Source organism: Grampus griseus (genome assembly GCF_964374135.1).
Source record: "Grampus griseus genome assembly, chromosome: 20".
In the NCBI taxonomy this organism is placed as follows: domain Eukaryota; kingdom Metazoa; phylum Chordata; class Mammalia; order Artiodactyla; family Delphinidae; genus Grampus; species Grampus griseus.
The window spans coordinates 20835395-20847233 of NC_139014.1; the positions used below are offsets into that span (position 1 = coordinate 20835395).

The 11839-nt window shown below is 59.4% G+C and overlaps 1 protein-coding gene across 2 annotated transcripts; it reads right to left on the bottom strand.

The window, feature by feature from the left end:
* Positions 1-611: 611 nt before the first annotated feature.
* GRB7 (growth factor receptor bound protein 7) lies at positions 612-9449 on the bottom strand. Of its 2 annotated transcripts, XM_082679985.1 has the most exons (15): positions 9303-9449; positions 5048-5204; positions 4780-4933; positions 4440-4596; positions 4192-4313; positions 4022-4099; positions 3525-3662; positions 3078-3188; positions 2784-2882; positions 2405-2485; positions 2176-2292; positions 1950-2010; positions 1736-1823; positions 1538-1631; positions 612-1333 (listed from the first exon to the last, which is right to left on the bottom strand). In XM_082679985.1, exons 1-15 carry the CDS (start codon positions 9364-9366, stop codon positions 1187-1189), a joined length of 1668 nt encoding a protein of 555 aa, XP_082536111.1. In that variant the 5' UTR covers positions 9367-9449; the 3' UTR covers positions 612-1186. The 2 variants fall into 2 exon arrangements, with proteins under 2 accessions (XP_082536111.1, XP_082536110.1); XM_082679984.1 differs by having other exon boundaries at positions 612-1631.
* Between the last annotated feature and the right edge of the window lie 2390 nt (positions 9450-11839).

Below are 11839 nucleotides of genomic sequence, written 5' to 3' on the forward strand. Positions count from 1 at the left end.
AGGACTTTCTGGAGGGCGTAGAACCAACTGTAAGGACAGGGAGCAGACCTGGGGTTGGGGAGGACGGAGAGGGTTGACAGGGCGGGGGGTGGGGGGTGCGTCACAGGGACCTGTTGGAGGTAAGGTAACAGAGCCATTGTGTGACTTGGTGGTGGTAGATCGTGCGTTTCTCAGGACTCCTTATCTCGCCAGGTAGCCCAGGACTTGCCAAGGACACGGATGCTGTCTGACTCATCTCCAGCTCCCAGGCCCTGTCAGAGTGACCTCCATAGCTTTAGGTCCTGTCAGGAAACCTCACCTGGATGACAGTCCCCTGTCCATTCATTCATTTAACAAGCAATCCTTGGGCACCCACTATGGGCCAGGCTCCATGTTGGGCACTGGAAACTCTCAGATGACCAAAAGAGGACCTCAAGAAACATCCAGGTTTCTAAGAAATGACTGGGGGATTAGTGGGGAGATGGTATATACAAAAAAAAAAAGAAACATCCAGGCTTGGCCAGCATGTGGCCTCGATCCATCCGACACATTCTCAAGGCCTTGACGGGTGCCCACCCCTCCTCTCTACTCCACCTAACCGTGCCTTGCCAGACAGAACTCACGCCTGTGAGTACCAAAAAATAATCTTTATTGTCACTAGTATAAAACAGAGATCAACTGGCCTCTCAGTCTGTACAAAGTGTGGAGTGTAAAGACCACCGGGGCTGGGCTTCCCTGGTGGCGCAGTGGTTGAGAGTCCGCCTGCCGATGCAGGGGACACAGGTTCGTGCCCCAGTCCGGGAAGATCCCACATGAGCCATGGCCTCTGAGCCTGCGCGTTCGGAGCCTGTGCTCCGCAATGGGAGAGGCCACAACAGTGAGAGGCCCGCATAACCGCAAAAAAACCCACAAACAAACAAACAAACAAAAGACCACCGGGGCTGCCCCCATTTCTCCCATAATGCCCTGCCCCAGAGCAGCGCCACGAAGGGGAGATGCCCACCCAAGTGCCTTCCCTTAAGGAGAAGTTAAGGTGGACCAGGCGGGGAGCACTTTCGGCCTGAGGGAGGCCAGGAGCAGAGGAGGAAACCGGGGTGGGGGAGCCCCCAGCCATTCACGATGACCCTGGCCCCACTTCCTGCCCCCTCCGCGTCCACCCTAGGAGCAGCGCAGAGTGGGCTGAGACGCAGGCCTGCCTGTGTGGTGGTCAGAGGGCCACGCGGGTGCAGCAGTGGCGCAGCAAGCAGGGCAGGATGCCGCGGTTCAGCTGGTGGAATTCCACAAGCTGCAGCAGGTCGGTGAAGCGAGTCTGGCCCTCGTCCATGCTGAAGTACAGGCGCCCCTCCTCTTCGCTCTGGGGTGTGGCCATAGGGGGTGGGAGGTCAGGGAGGGGCCCGGGGCCGAATGAGCTCCCTCCTGGGTCAGGGCTGAGGTCCCCACAGCTTGAGCAGGAGGAAGGAAAGAGCGGGAGACCCCAGGCACACTGGGGGCCTGGCGAGGAGGGCAGGTTGCTGGGACTCCTGCATCTCCACTGCAGCAGGAACCTGGGACTACTCACCGGCATGATGAGGTAATGTTTGACTTTCTGCACATGGCACAGCGAGAGGACAAAGCCCTGCGGGTTCCGCTGGCTCTCTCGCACGAGGAACACGCTGCCAGGAGACAGGGCAACATTACCCGAGGACACACGGCTGCCACCTTGACCCACGTCTCTCTTGTCCCCGGCGCTGCTGCCCTGCCCAGCCCTGCCCCTTACCCGTCTACCAGGCCCTGCTGCCCGATGAGCCGCTGGCTCTCCTCGCGGGAAATGCGTCCGTGGAACCAGGGTTGGGTGCAGTGGATGGCTGGGGTGAGGAGAGGCAGAGGGACGGTCACTCCAGGGCGGGGACCCTCGTTCTAACCCCCCCGTGAGGAACGCGCAGAGAAGCCATGGCAGTCCCCACTCCTGGGGACGGCGGGCCCTCACCCACCTGCACTGAGGCTCGTGCCGGAGCTCGGGGTGGGCAGGCTTAGTCGGTGGTTCGTCTTCTTCTGCAGAGCAAGTGAGGGACACGGGGGGTCAGGGCGTGGCTGGGGTATTACCAGCCCCTGAAGAATACAGAGCCTCTTTCCGCAGCTGGGGGCCTCCCCTCTCCCCTCGCTTTCCTCTTCCCACTCCATGGAAACCCATGTGGAGAGTAGGTCCCCAGAACAAACCCTCCAGGCCTGGGCCTCCTCCAAGGCGGCACTCAGAGCTTCCCGGGGGTTCTCGATGACACGCCCGGCGTGGCCAGAGAAGTCCATGGCCACCAGGGTGTTGTCTGAGACACTCCTCTGCAGATTGGACAGGGTGGGGGGATGGGTCAAAGCAGGACCCAAGTATCCCCAGCACGGGGCCTGGGTGCCTCCCCCGTCTCCCCACACTAACACCTCTGGGCACACTCACCAAGGGCGGGGAACCCACACAGGGTGGGCGCAGGTGGCGGCACAGTGCCTGCTGATAATTCTTATACAGCTGCACCCCATACTGGGAGGTGGAGAGAGAAAAAAGGCCGGAGGTCAAGCAGGTGCTGGGAGCTGGGCGGTGGCACCGCCCCCTACCCAGACCAGAGCTCCCCAAGAGCAGGGCTACATCTCTGCCCCTGGATAAGGGCCTTTCCTGAAGCCAGAGCTGAGACTCCAGCCTTGGACCAAGGATTCTGAGAGAGCAAGGTTGTGATGCCCCCTCATTCTGGAGCCTTCCTGAGGGCAGAGCTATAACTCCTCCCTCACCCCAGGGATCCCCAGGGCTGGGCCAGCCCCCCAAGCCAGTGCCAGGACCTCACCTTGAAGAGGCGGAAGGCGGCTAACCAGCAGGTGCGGCTCTGTTCATCCTCACTGCAGAAGATGCGAAGCCCCTTGTGGCCATTTCGAAGCTTGTTTGGCTGCGGGGAGAGGAAACCGGCTGGTCCTATATCTGCCTTTAGGACCAGAGATCATCTCCCGTCTCCCGTCTCCGTGGGGCAGGGCAGGGTGCAGGGAGAGGAGTCTGGGGGTCCCAGAGGGAGCTTAGAAGCCCCAGGTAGGATCCTGGTGCTTAGAAGCTCCTGCTGTCTCCCAGACCAGGCCAGGCTCTTCACCTTGATACAGAAGCCAAAGTCCGTGGGCATGCCGTAGAGCTTGCGGCCCTGGGTCACCACGTACACGTTGGACTCGTTCACATCCGCTACATACTGCAGGTGCCTCGGGTCCTGCACAGCACAAGGGAGCAACACTCGGTAAAGGCAGACCCCATCCCCCACCACTGCCCCCCTAAGCCAGCTGAGGAGAATTCAGGCCCAGAGAGGAGCAGAGAGGTGCCCCAGTCACACAGCACACAGAAGTAGAGCCAGGACTTGAACTCAGTTCACTGCCTCTCCCACTGCTAACTCCTGAGGCAGGTAAGTTGGGAGGGAAAGAAGAGCAGCTGTGGGTCTCAGGGCCTAGAGGGGGGAAGGTCCAGGAGTTCCAACAGAGAAGGGGCAGCTCCTAGAAGGACCAGGGATGGGGTATCTGAGGGGCTGGGGCTGTCACCCTCAAGACCTCACCTTGGAGGTGCCCTTGGTGGAGTAATAGAGGCCAGACCGGCGTAGGAAGCAGAAGAAGCGTTTCCAAAGCTTGCGTCCTGACCCCCGGAGCTGCAGGAAGCCCTGGATCTCTGGGAAGCTGCCTGCATTCAGGAAGTTCTGAGGCCAGAGGAGAGCAGGGTGAGAGGCCTAGAGATGGACAGACACACAGACACACAGACACAGACACAGACACACACACACACAGACACACACACACGCGCACGCGCGCACACACACACACACACACAGGGCTTCCCAGGCCCTTCCTTTATGGCAGGAGGTGCTTCACATGCATTTATTGTCTTCATTTAACAAAGAAACTGATGGTCAGGCAGAGAAAGTGACTTGTCCACGGTCACTTAGGGCTGCGCTGGGTTTTCCACCCCAAAGACGGAAGGCACAGGCTTAAGGGCCAAGAAGCACTGGGCATTCCTGCGGAGTCATGGACATGCCGTGAAATGGGGGTGTCCCCTCACCTGGATGAGGTCTTCGTGGGATATGCCCGTGTGTGCGTCCAGACAGCTGGAGACCATCTTTTCTGGGAACAGGGAGTGCTGGGGGAAAAAGGAGCCAGGAGTCAGGGACTGAGGGTCCAGGGTGGGGATCGAGGTGTCCCAGTGCCCAGACCCCACACACACACACTCACTGGGGTGTTCTTGAACAGCTCGTACTTGGCAAAGTTCTTCCGGAAGAGAAAGCGGCTGTCTCCGCCGATGGGCCAGGCAGCCTGCACTTCCGCCACCGATTCATGGTCCTCCAAGACCCGCTCTAGGGTCAAGGGCAAAGAGCAGGGGTCAGTGGAGACCAACGAGGCCTCCCGGATGGGCCACCGGCCTAGCCCAAGGTGTGAAGCATTGACTCCCGGGCCAGGCAGCCCCCTGCATCCCAACTCACCCAGTGCTAGGTGGGGGTGGCCCTCCACCAGCCCCCAGTTCTCGTCACTCAAGGCATGAGATCGCTGCACCAGCATCTCACACACGTAGCGAGCCGTGGCGCCCGCTGCCACCTCCACTGACCGGCAGGCCCCATCTTCACTGTACACCTTTATGACCTGTGCCCCAGGAATGGCAGAAGACTCGGGGAAGGGCAAAGGATGGTTCTCTCCCGTCCCCCGTCTGCTCTACCCTCAGGGATCCCTGACCAAATCCCCCCACCTCCTCCGGGGCGGCACTGTGTCCAGCCCTGTCCCATAGCACCCCACGCTCCCTGCCTTCTTTTTCCCAGGACAACTCACATGGGGGCAGCTGGTGTCTCGAGGGAGCAGCCCCCTTGCACTGGAGGGCCCCCCAAGAATGGGGGTCTGTGAAGGAGGACTGCAGAGCTCGGGGAAGGGGTTGGGGATGGAGGGTAGAGAGGTTGACCGCAGCTCCTCCTGTCGAAGAAGTTTCCTGGGCGGTGTGGGGGGAAGCAGGGGGGAGTGAGGAGTTGACTGCAAGCTTCTGTGCGTTACCCCAGCGCTGACCACTCCCCCCTGGCCCCCCTCAGCCGTCACCCCATTTTACCTGCTGGTCGGAATGGGCAGAGGCTGGGACCTCTTCACCTCCCCAGACAGAGGAACATCGGGAGGTGGGGGAGTCCCAGGAGGGGTCCCGGGGGCCAGGTACAGGTCTTCTGGGGAGCTGCTGAGATGAGGTGGAGACAGACCCAGCTCCATGACATCTGAGGGAGAAGAGGGGGCTGACACAGCTGCTCCTGTGCCCTTGTCCTGGGGAGAGGAGCCAAGAGGACCCAGACCTCCTGACTTCACCCTGCTGTCAAGGTGCCCCCAGAGTTTACACAGCACCTCCTTGCTCCCCCCTAACTGGCATTCCCTGGAGCCTTTGAGGAAGGGTAGATTGTGCCCATTTTAACACAGGGGACACTGAGTTCCTGAGAAGGAAGCATCGTTGCCCCATCACAGGTGAGCCAGGGAGTGGAACCCGGTGTTTGGGCTCCAAGTCCAGTGCTCTTCCTTAGGCCCAGGTTGTCCAGGGGAAGAGCTGTGAGGGTCCCCCACCACAAGACAGGCAGCGGCAACAGACTCCATGACGCACGGACGGTCTGGGGCTCAGCGTGTCGGTGTCACCCTTTCTGAACGTGGGGCATTCACTCCTCTGGGCTCTGCCCCAGGTTTTTCCAGCGCTTTGCTGTCAGAGCCTGTTGTGGCAACGCCTTCCCAAGTGCGGAGTGATGCACAGAAGGGGAGAAGGAGGTGCGGAAGGACAGGAGCCAGGAGGGCAGGAGGCGGGCTCAGCTGCTGTGGGAGGGAGGAAGCTAGCCTGGGGGCCCTCGCCCTAGCAGCCCCCAAACCTTGTGTGCCTTCCCCAGGCTCCTCCTCCTGCCTAAATTTCTTAAGGCCTCAATGCCGAGCCACTTCCTCTGAGAAGCCTTCCTGGATTTTCCACATTCAGACTGAAGGGCTCCCTCTCCACACTGTGCTGGGGCCTCTGCGCCAATTACTGTGCACCTGTCTTATCCACCCACTGGTCTGAAGATGCCCGGCCACCCCAGGCAAGGCCAGGGTCTTACCCTGTCTTATCACCCACAGGCATCCAGGACGAGTAAGGAGAGAAGAGACGAGGCAAAGGTGCCCACTAGCGGGTAGAGGCATTGCAGGCCCCTCCCCCACAGGAACCAAGACACTTTTGGCTGGGCTGAGACCTGGGAGGACCTGGGAAGACTCACAGTTCAGCCCCCTACTTGCTCTCCAGACACTGGGCCGGTGCTGTTCGGTGCCTAAGGTACCTGGGATTGACCCCCGCCCCCCCAGGATGAGGCAGGTCCCCAACCCTTAAGTGAGGGCATTTAGGAGATCTGGGGGACAGGTGAGTCAGGGTGGGGTGGGACAGCACTGCCTGGGGCTCTCCATTCAACCTTGACTCATCTGCACAACTTCCTGGCTTAGGAGAAACAAACAACCCTGCCTCTACCCACCCCCTCCACTCCCCCCCCAACCTACTGGCCTGGGAGGAATGGGGGAGGGGCCGGGAACAGGACGGGGGAGGAGGAGGATGTGGGGAGGGGGTCGCTGAGGCTCCTCTGACATCATCTCCTCCTCCCACCCTTGGCCTAACTCCAACTCTTCCAGCACAGGTGGCACCTGCAATGGGCCCCAGTAGCCACCACCCAGCCCAGGAGCCCCTCACCCAGGAGGAAGAGAAGAAAGGCCTGGCCTGGATTCAGAAGCCCATCTGGAGTGGAGCTGGCCTCTCAGGGGTGCCCCTAGTGCACCCAAAGTAACCCAAAGAAACATGCAGTGCTCCCTCTCCTGTCTGGGGCCCTCAAGACTTTCATTCTGCTGCTGCTGCCCACCCTTAGCACCCAGGACTCAGCTGGCCCATGGGGCTCATCCTCATCACCCCTGGGGGATGAGGGTCCTTCTAATTAATACACTCTCCTGGCTGTCCTGGCCAGACGTGTACTCAGGAACAGGAGTAGAAAGTCAAGACACACAAGAGGACAGACACAGACAGGCAGACAGGGGAAGGCCAGGAGAGAGAGAGCCAGGGGGGTCCTGCCGGGAAGGGGAAGACACACCCACCATCGAACATCCAGAGACGCCGGCACATCAACACTCCACTCGCACCCGTCTAACCTCTGGCAGCCAGCCCTGGTGACTTCGTTCCGAGGAGGACTAGGGGAGGGGCTGCAGGGGCTACCTCCACCGGGAAGCCAGAGACCAACAGTGCGGTGGTCTGGGGCCCAGAGGACTGGGTCCTCCCCCATCCCAGAGGGAAGAGGAATCTGGGCAGCATTTGGAAGGGAAGAGGGTAGATTTAAGTCAGACTAGAGTCTGGCCTCTGTGGGCAGGAAGGCTGACTCAGGATGGGTTTAGCCTTCAGGGTCTGCTCTCCAGACCCTTCTAAGGCAAGACAGGCATGGGGCAGTGGGGACCAAAGAGAAAAGGGAGCAGAAACGGGGTCCTAGCTGCCCGGCTTGGGCAGCCTCCACCCCCATCGCCAAGAGAGCTGAAGCTTTCAAACTGGGGCCCTGGGAAGGTTATATTGAAGAAATCGACCCCCCAAATCAATCTGTCCCCTCATTACTGCGAATCCCAGCGCTGGCTTCCCCAGCAGCCTCTCCGGCCCCGGCGGCTCCGGCCCCACCCTCCTTCCCGTCCTCCAGGCCTTCAGCCTCCTTGTTTACTTCCAGAATCCTGCCCCACCTGGCTGGCCCCGAGGGCGGGTGGCAGGGCCCAGTAAGAGGCCCGTAGAAAACAAGGCCACCTTCGGTACCTCCCAGGGGAGAGGGAGGGGCTGGAAGCGCCGGGAGGTGGCGGGAAGGCCCCGGCCTGGCCCAGGACCCCACGCCCCGCCCCCATCGGGTTTTAGTGTGTGTGGGGGGGAAAGGCTCTACCCGTGGGGGAGCCCTTAGGGTGAGGGCCCAGGTGAGGAGGCGGGAAACCCCTAGATGACCCGGAGCTGGGGGGAGGGCCACGGACCCTGAGGCCCCGCCCACTCCCTAGCTAGGGAAAAAACGCCCAATGGGAGTCCGGGGGGCAGCTCTTTTAAAGTTTAATTTGGGAAGAATGCTGGAGTGTCTGTGGAGTTAATCATTACAGGCTGCTAGCCTTCACGGGGGGCCTCCCCAGCAGGATATCAGGGGGAGAGGGGAGAGCAGAGTCCAGGACAGGCAGACCAAGAGGGGGCATTCTTGAGGGGCAGTGGGGTTGCAAGGCCTGACAATGGCGGGCAGGTGCATTCTCCATCCCCAACGTGCCAGGGAGACCCAGACTCGGACCGGGTCTTTCCTCAGCCTATTCAGACAGACGAGGCAGCCCTCCCCGCCCCGCACGCACACACACTCTTCCCAGGCCCCCCCGAGCTGCAGATCCCCCAACATCTAGCCCTCCAGCCTGCCGAGACCACTTCTTTCTGAAGCCAGAAGAGACCACCCCACGTCCCCCGGGCCTGCCCCACCCCCACCTTCCCACCCGAGGGCAGGACCCTGTGTTCCTGAGTCAGGATACAATCCAGAGAGACGGAGCTCTAGCAATTAAGAGAATCCCTCTCCTTTACTGCCCTCCAAATTGGTGGGTGCCCCGCTGCCCCCGCGGAGACGTCTGTCTTTAATAAAGACTTGGGGGAACTCAAACTGGGGTCAAGTCAGACTGAGCTAGGGAGAGACTTGGGGCAGCTCCCTCGGTATTCGGACTCCTCTCCTAGCTCTCTGGGAATGTGGGGAAGGGCTAGTTTCAGCGGGAAAGCCACGTCTCCACGGGGTATCTTGCTTCCCCGACCCCATCAGCTGGTTCCTGAGTGTATCTGGGGTAGGGGAGGTTAGGGAGGGGGAGATGCGGAGAAGGACGAAGGACCAGGCAGAACGGGAAGTGAGCATAGGGAGAGACTGGGGGTAGACGGTGAGGAGGGGGCGGCATGGGAGACTGGAGAGAAAGAGAAAGCGAGGCCGCTAGAGCAACACAGCAGGAGGCCAGATCTTTTTCCTTATTGATCCTGCATCTGCCGGTGCTCCCCGACCCCAAGATGAAATGCCCGCTCTGGTCCTTACCTGGACCCTGGGTGTTGGTACACCTGGCTGGGGCCACCGGTTTAGGGAGGGAGACTCCAAGCCCTTAATTACCTGTCCCCCTCCTGTCCCCGCCCTTGGCCTGACATCACTGAGGGGGGAAGGGGAGGGGGAGCCAGGCGGCCGCCCGTCCTGTCCACCTGGGCATCCGGCCAGCCAGCTCCTGGCCCTGAGACTGGCACAGCCTGGGGCCCTGGTGCGGCTGCGGGGTGGGAGCAGGTTGTCGTCTGGGACCGATCTCGGTCCCCTTACCTGGAGGAGCCCCAGCAGGAGTAGCAGGACACAGCGTTCGAAGTCCGGCTCTATCTAGGAACATCAGATGCCTGGACTTGACTTCAAATCTGCTCCCTCTTCTCTACGGGTGGCATGAGGGTGTCCTGACTGGACGCAGAAGTGGGGGCAGGCTGAGCTCTGTTGTCCAGGCTCCTGGCCCAAGGAAACAAATTATCCTGGGCAGGTGGGGGCGGGGCCTGAAGGAGGGGCAGGGGAGGAGGAAGCACAGGAGGAGGGGCGGGGACTCCCTGACACTACGCTGGCTGGGATTGTTTTTGTCCTTCTTAGCAGGTGCCAGGGGAGAGACAGTCGAACTGAACTGCCTCGAGAGCGAAGATCTAGTATCCTCATGACCTGGGAGGGAGAGGCTGGGGCCTGGAAAGTCAGGGAAAATGGCCCAGCCCACTCTTCCCCATGCCCCTCCCCAGACCTGGTCTGTTCATTGGCCAATTTAGGGGGCCTGTCTGCTGCTCAGGGTCCTACCCCCCTGGAGCAAAGGGCACTCTGCGAAAGAGGGAAGCCAGCCAGAGGGAGTCCAGCAACATGGCCTGCCCCTTGACCTCCAGCCACAGTCTGGCCACCCAGACTGCACCCTGGCCCCTCAGAGGCACCCAGCATATATCTTCCCTTCTAAGCAAAGTCCAGGGTCTCAGCTTCCCCTTCTAAAATCGAAGGGGTTAGGCAAGGTCTCATAGCAGGAGGAGTGATTTGGGGAAAGGTCTGGCCAGGTGCCAGGGGACTCCCCTTAGCGCTCTCCTTCTGCACTAGGCAAACACAAGGGTGGAGAGAGGGCCTGGAAGGCTGAGATCAAAGGCAGCAGCCGCCTTCCAGCCCAAGTGGGTGACAGTGGGTTAACCAACAATTCATAGGGGTGATAAGACGTCTGCCCTGGGGGACCAAGAAGGAGTGGCTCCAGGCTCAACTTTCTCCAAACTGTGTTTTCCTTGGAAAAACCAGTACGAGCGGACTAAGCAAAGATGTGGGGGAGGGGGCAGGGTCACCCGGGCCACTAGACAGCTTGTGCAAAACATAGTAGACAACTCACTCAATCATTCCTTCATCCACTCAACTAATATTTGTTAAGTACCTAGTATATGCCAACCCCATGCTTAGCACTGGGGATACAGTGAGCAACAAAACAGACCCCACCCTTATCTTCATGCAGCCCAATCAGGGAGACTGGTGTTAATCAAAGAATCACACAAATAATAAGAAATGACAGGAGAGGGCTTCCCTGGTGGCACAGTCGTTAAGAATCCACCTTCCAATGCAGGAGACACGGGTTCGAGCCCTGGTCCGGGAAGATCCCCCATGCCGCGGAGCAACTAAGCCCGTGCGCCACAACTACTGAGCCTGCACTCTAGAGCCCGCGAGCCACAACTACTGAGCCTGCGTGCCACAACTACTGAGCCTGCGCTCTAGAGCCCACGAGCCACGACTACTGAAGCCTGTGCACGTAGAGCCTGTGCTCCGCAACAAGAGAAACCACTGCAATGAGAACCCCACGCACAGCAGCAAAGAGTAGCCCCTGCTCGCCGCAACTAGAGAAAGCCCATTCGCAGCAACAAAGACCCAACGCAGCCAAAAATAAATTAATTAATTAACTTAAAAAAAAGAAAGAAAGAAATGACAGGAGACAACTATGCTGGGAGAATGGCTTACCCAGGGAGTTAGGGAAGACTTCTCTGTAGAAGTGACAGTTGAGCAGAGGGGAAGTTGTATGGGGCAGAGAGATTTGGATTGGTGGATGGGAAGTTGGGGGGGGGCACCTTTCATGATGATGGAACAAACGTCAAAGCCCTTGACTAAACGGGACAGAGCATGCGTAGGCAGAGTGGGGTGGAGAAGGAAGGAGAGGAGGCCACACAGGTGCAGCTGAGCAGGTGTGGAAGGTGTGGGGAAAGGCTTTGTACTCAGCTCTGTTTCTCAAAGCGTGGCCTGTGACCACGGCCTCCAAATCTCCCTAGGCTTGTATAAAAAAACAGATCCCTGGGCCCCTCCCCAACTACTGAATCTCGGTCTCTGGGGCCAAGACCCAGGAATGTGTGGTACTGACAAGCCCTTGGGTGGTTGTTCTGTAAACCGGGTTTACGAGCCATCTATCCTGTCTGTCCAGACCAGCAGGAACTATGGGCAGAGGCCAGACCCTGCAGGGTCCATCTGGGCTGAAGTAGAGGCACAGAGGAGCAGGCAGATTTATATTTTGGAAAAATCACTCTGGATGTTGAAGGATAGGTTGGAGAGGGAAGCCAACTCAGACTTGGAGGGCTGAGGGCTATAGGATTCCATTTATATGACTTTCTGGAGGGGGCAGAATGCTAAGGACAGAAAGCAGATCTGGAGTTGGGGAGGAGGGAGAGGGGTTGACAGCAGAGGAGCTTATGAGGAGGTAATGGAGATGTGTATATCTCGGGTGGACGTACAACAGGACTCACAGAACTGTACACTCAAGAGGATGTGTATTACTGTGTATAAATTATATCTGAATTTCTTAAATAACAAAAGAAACAAAAAGG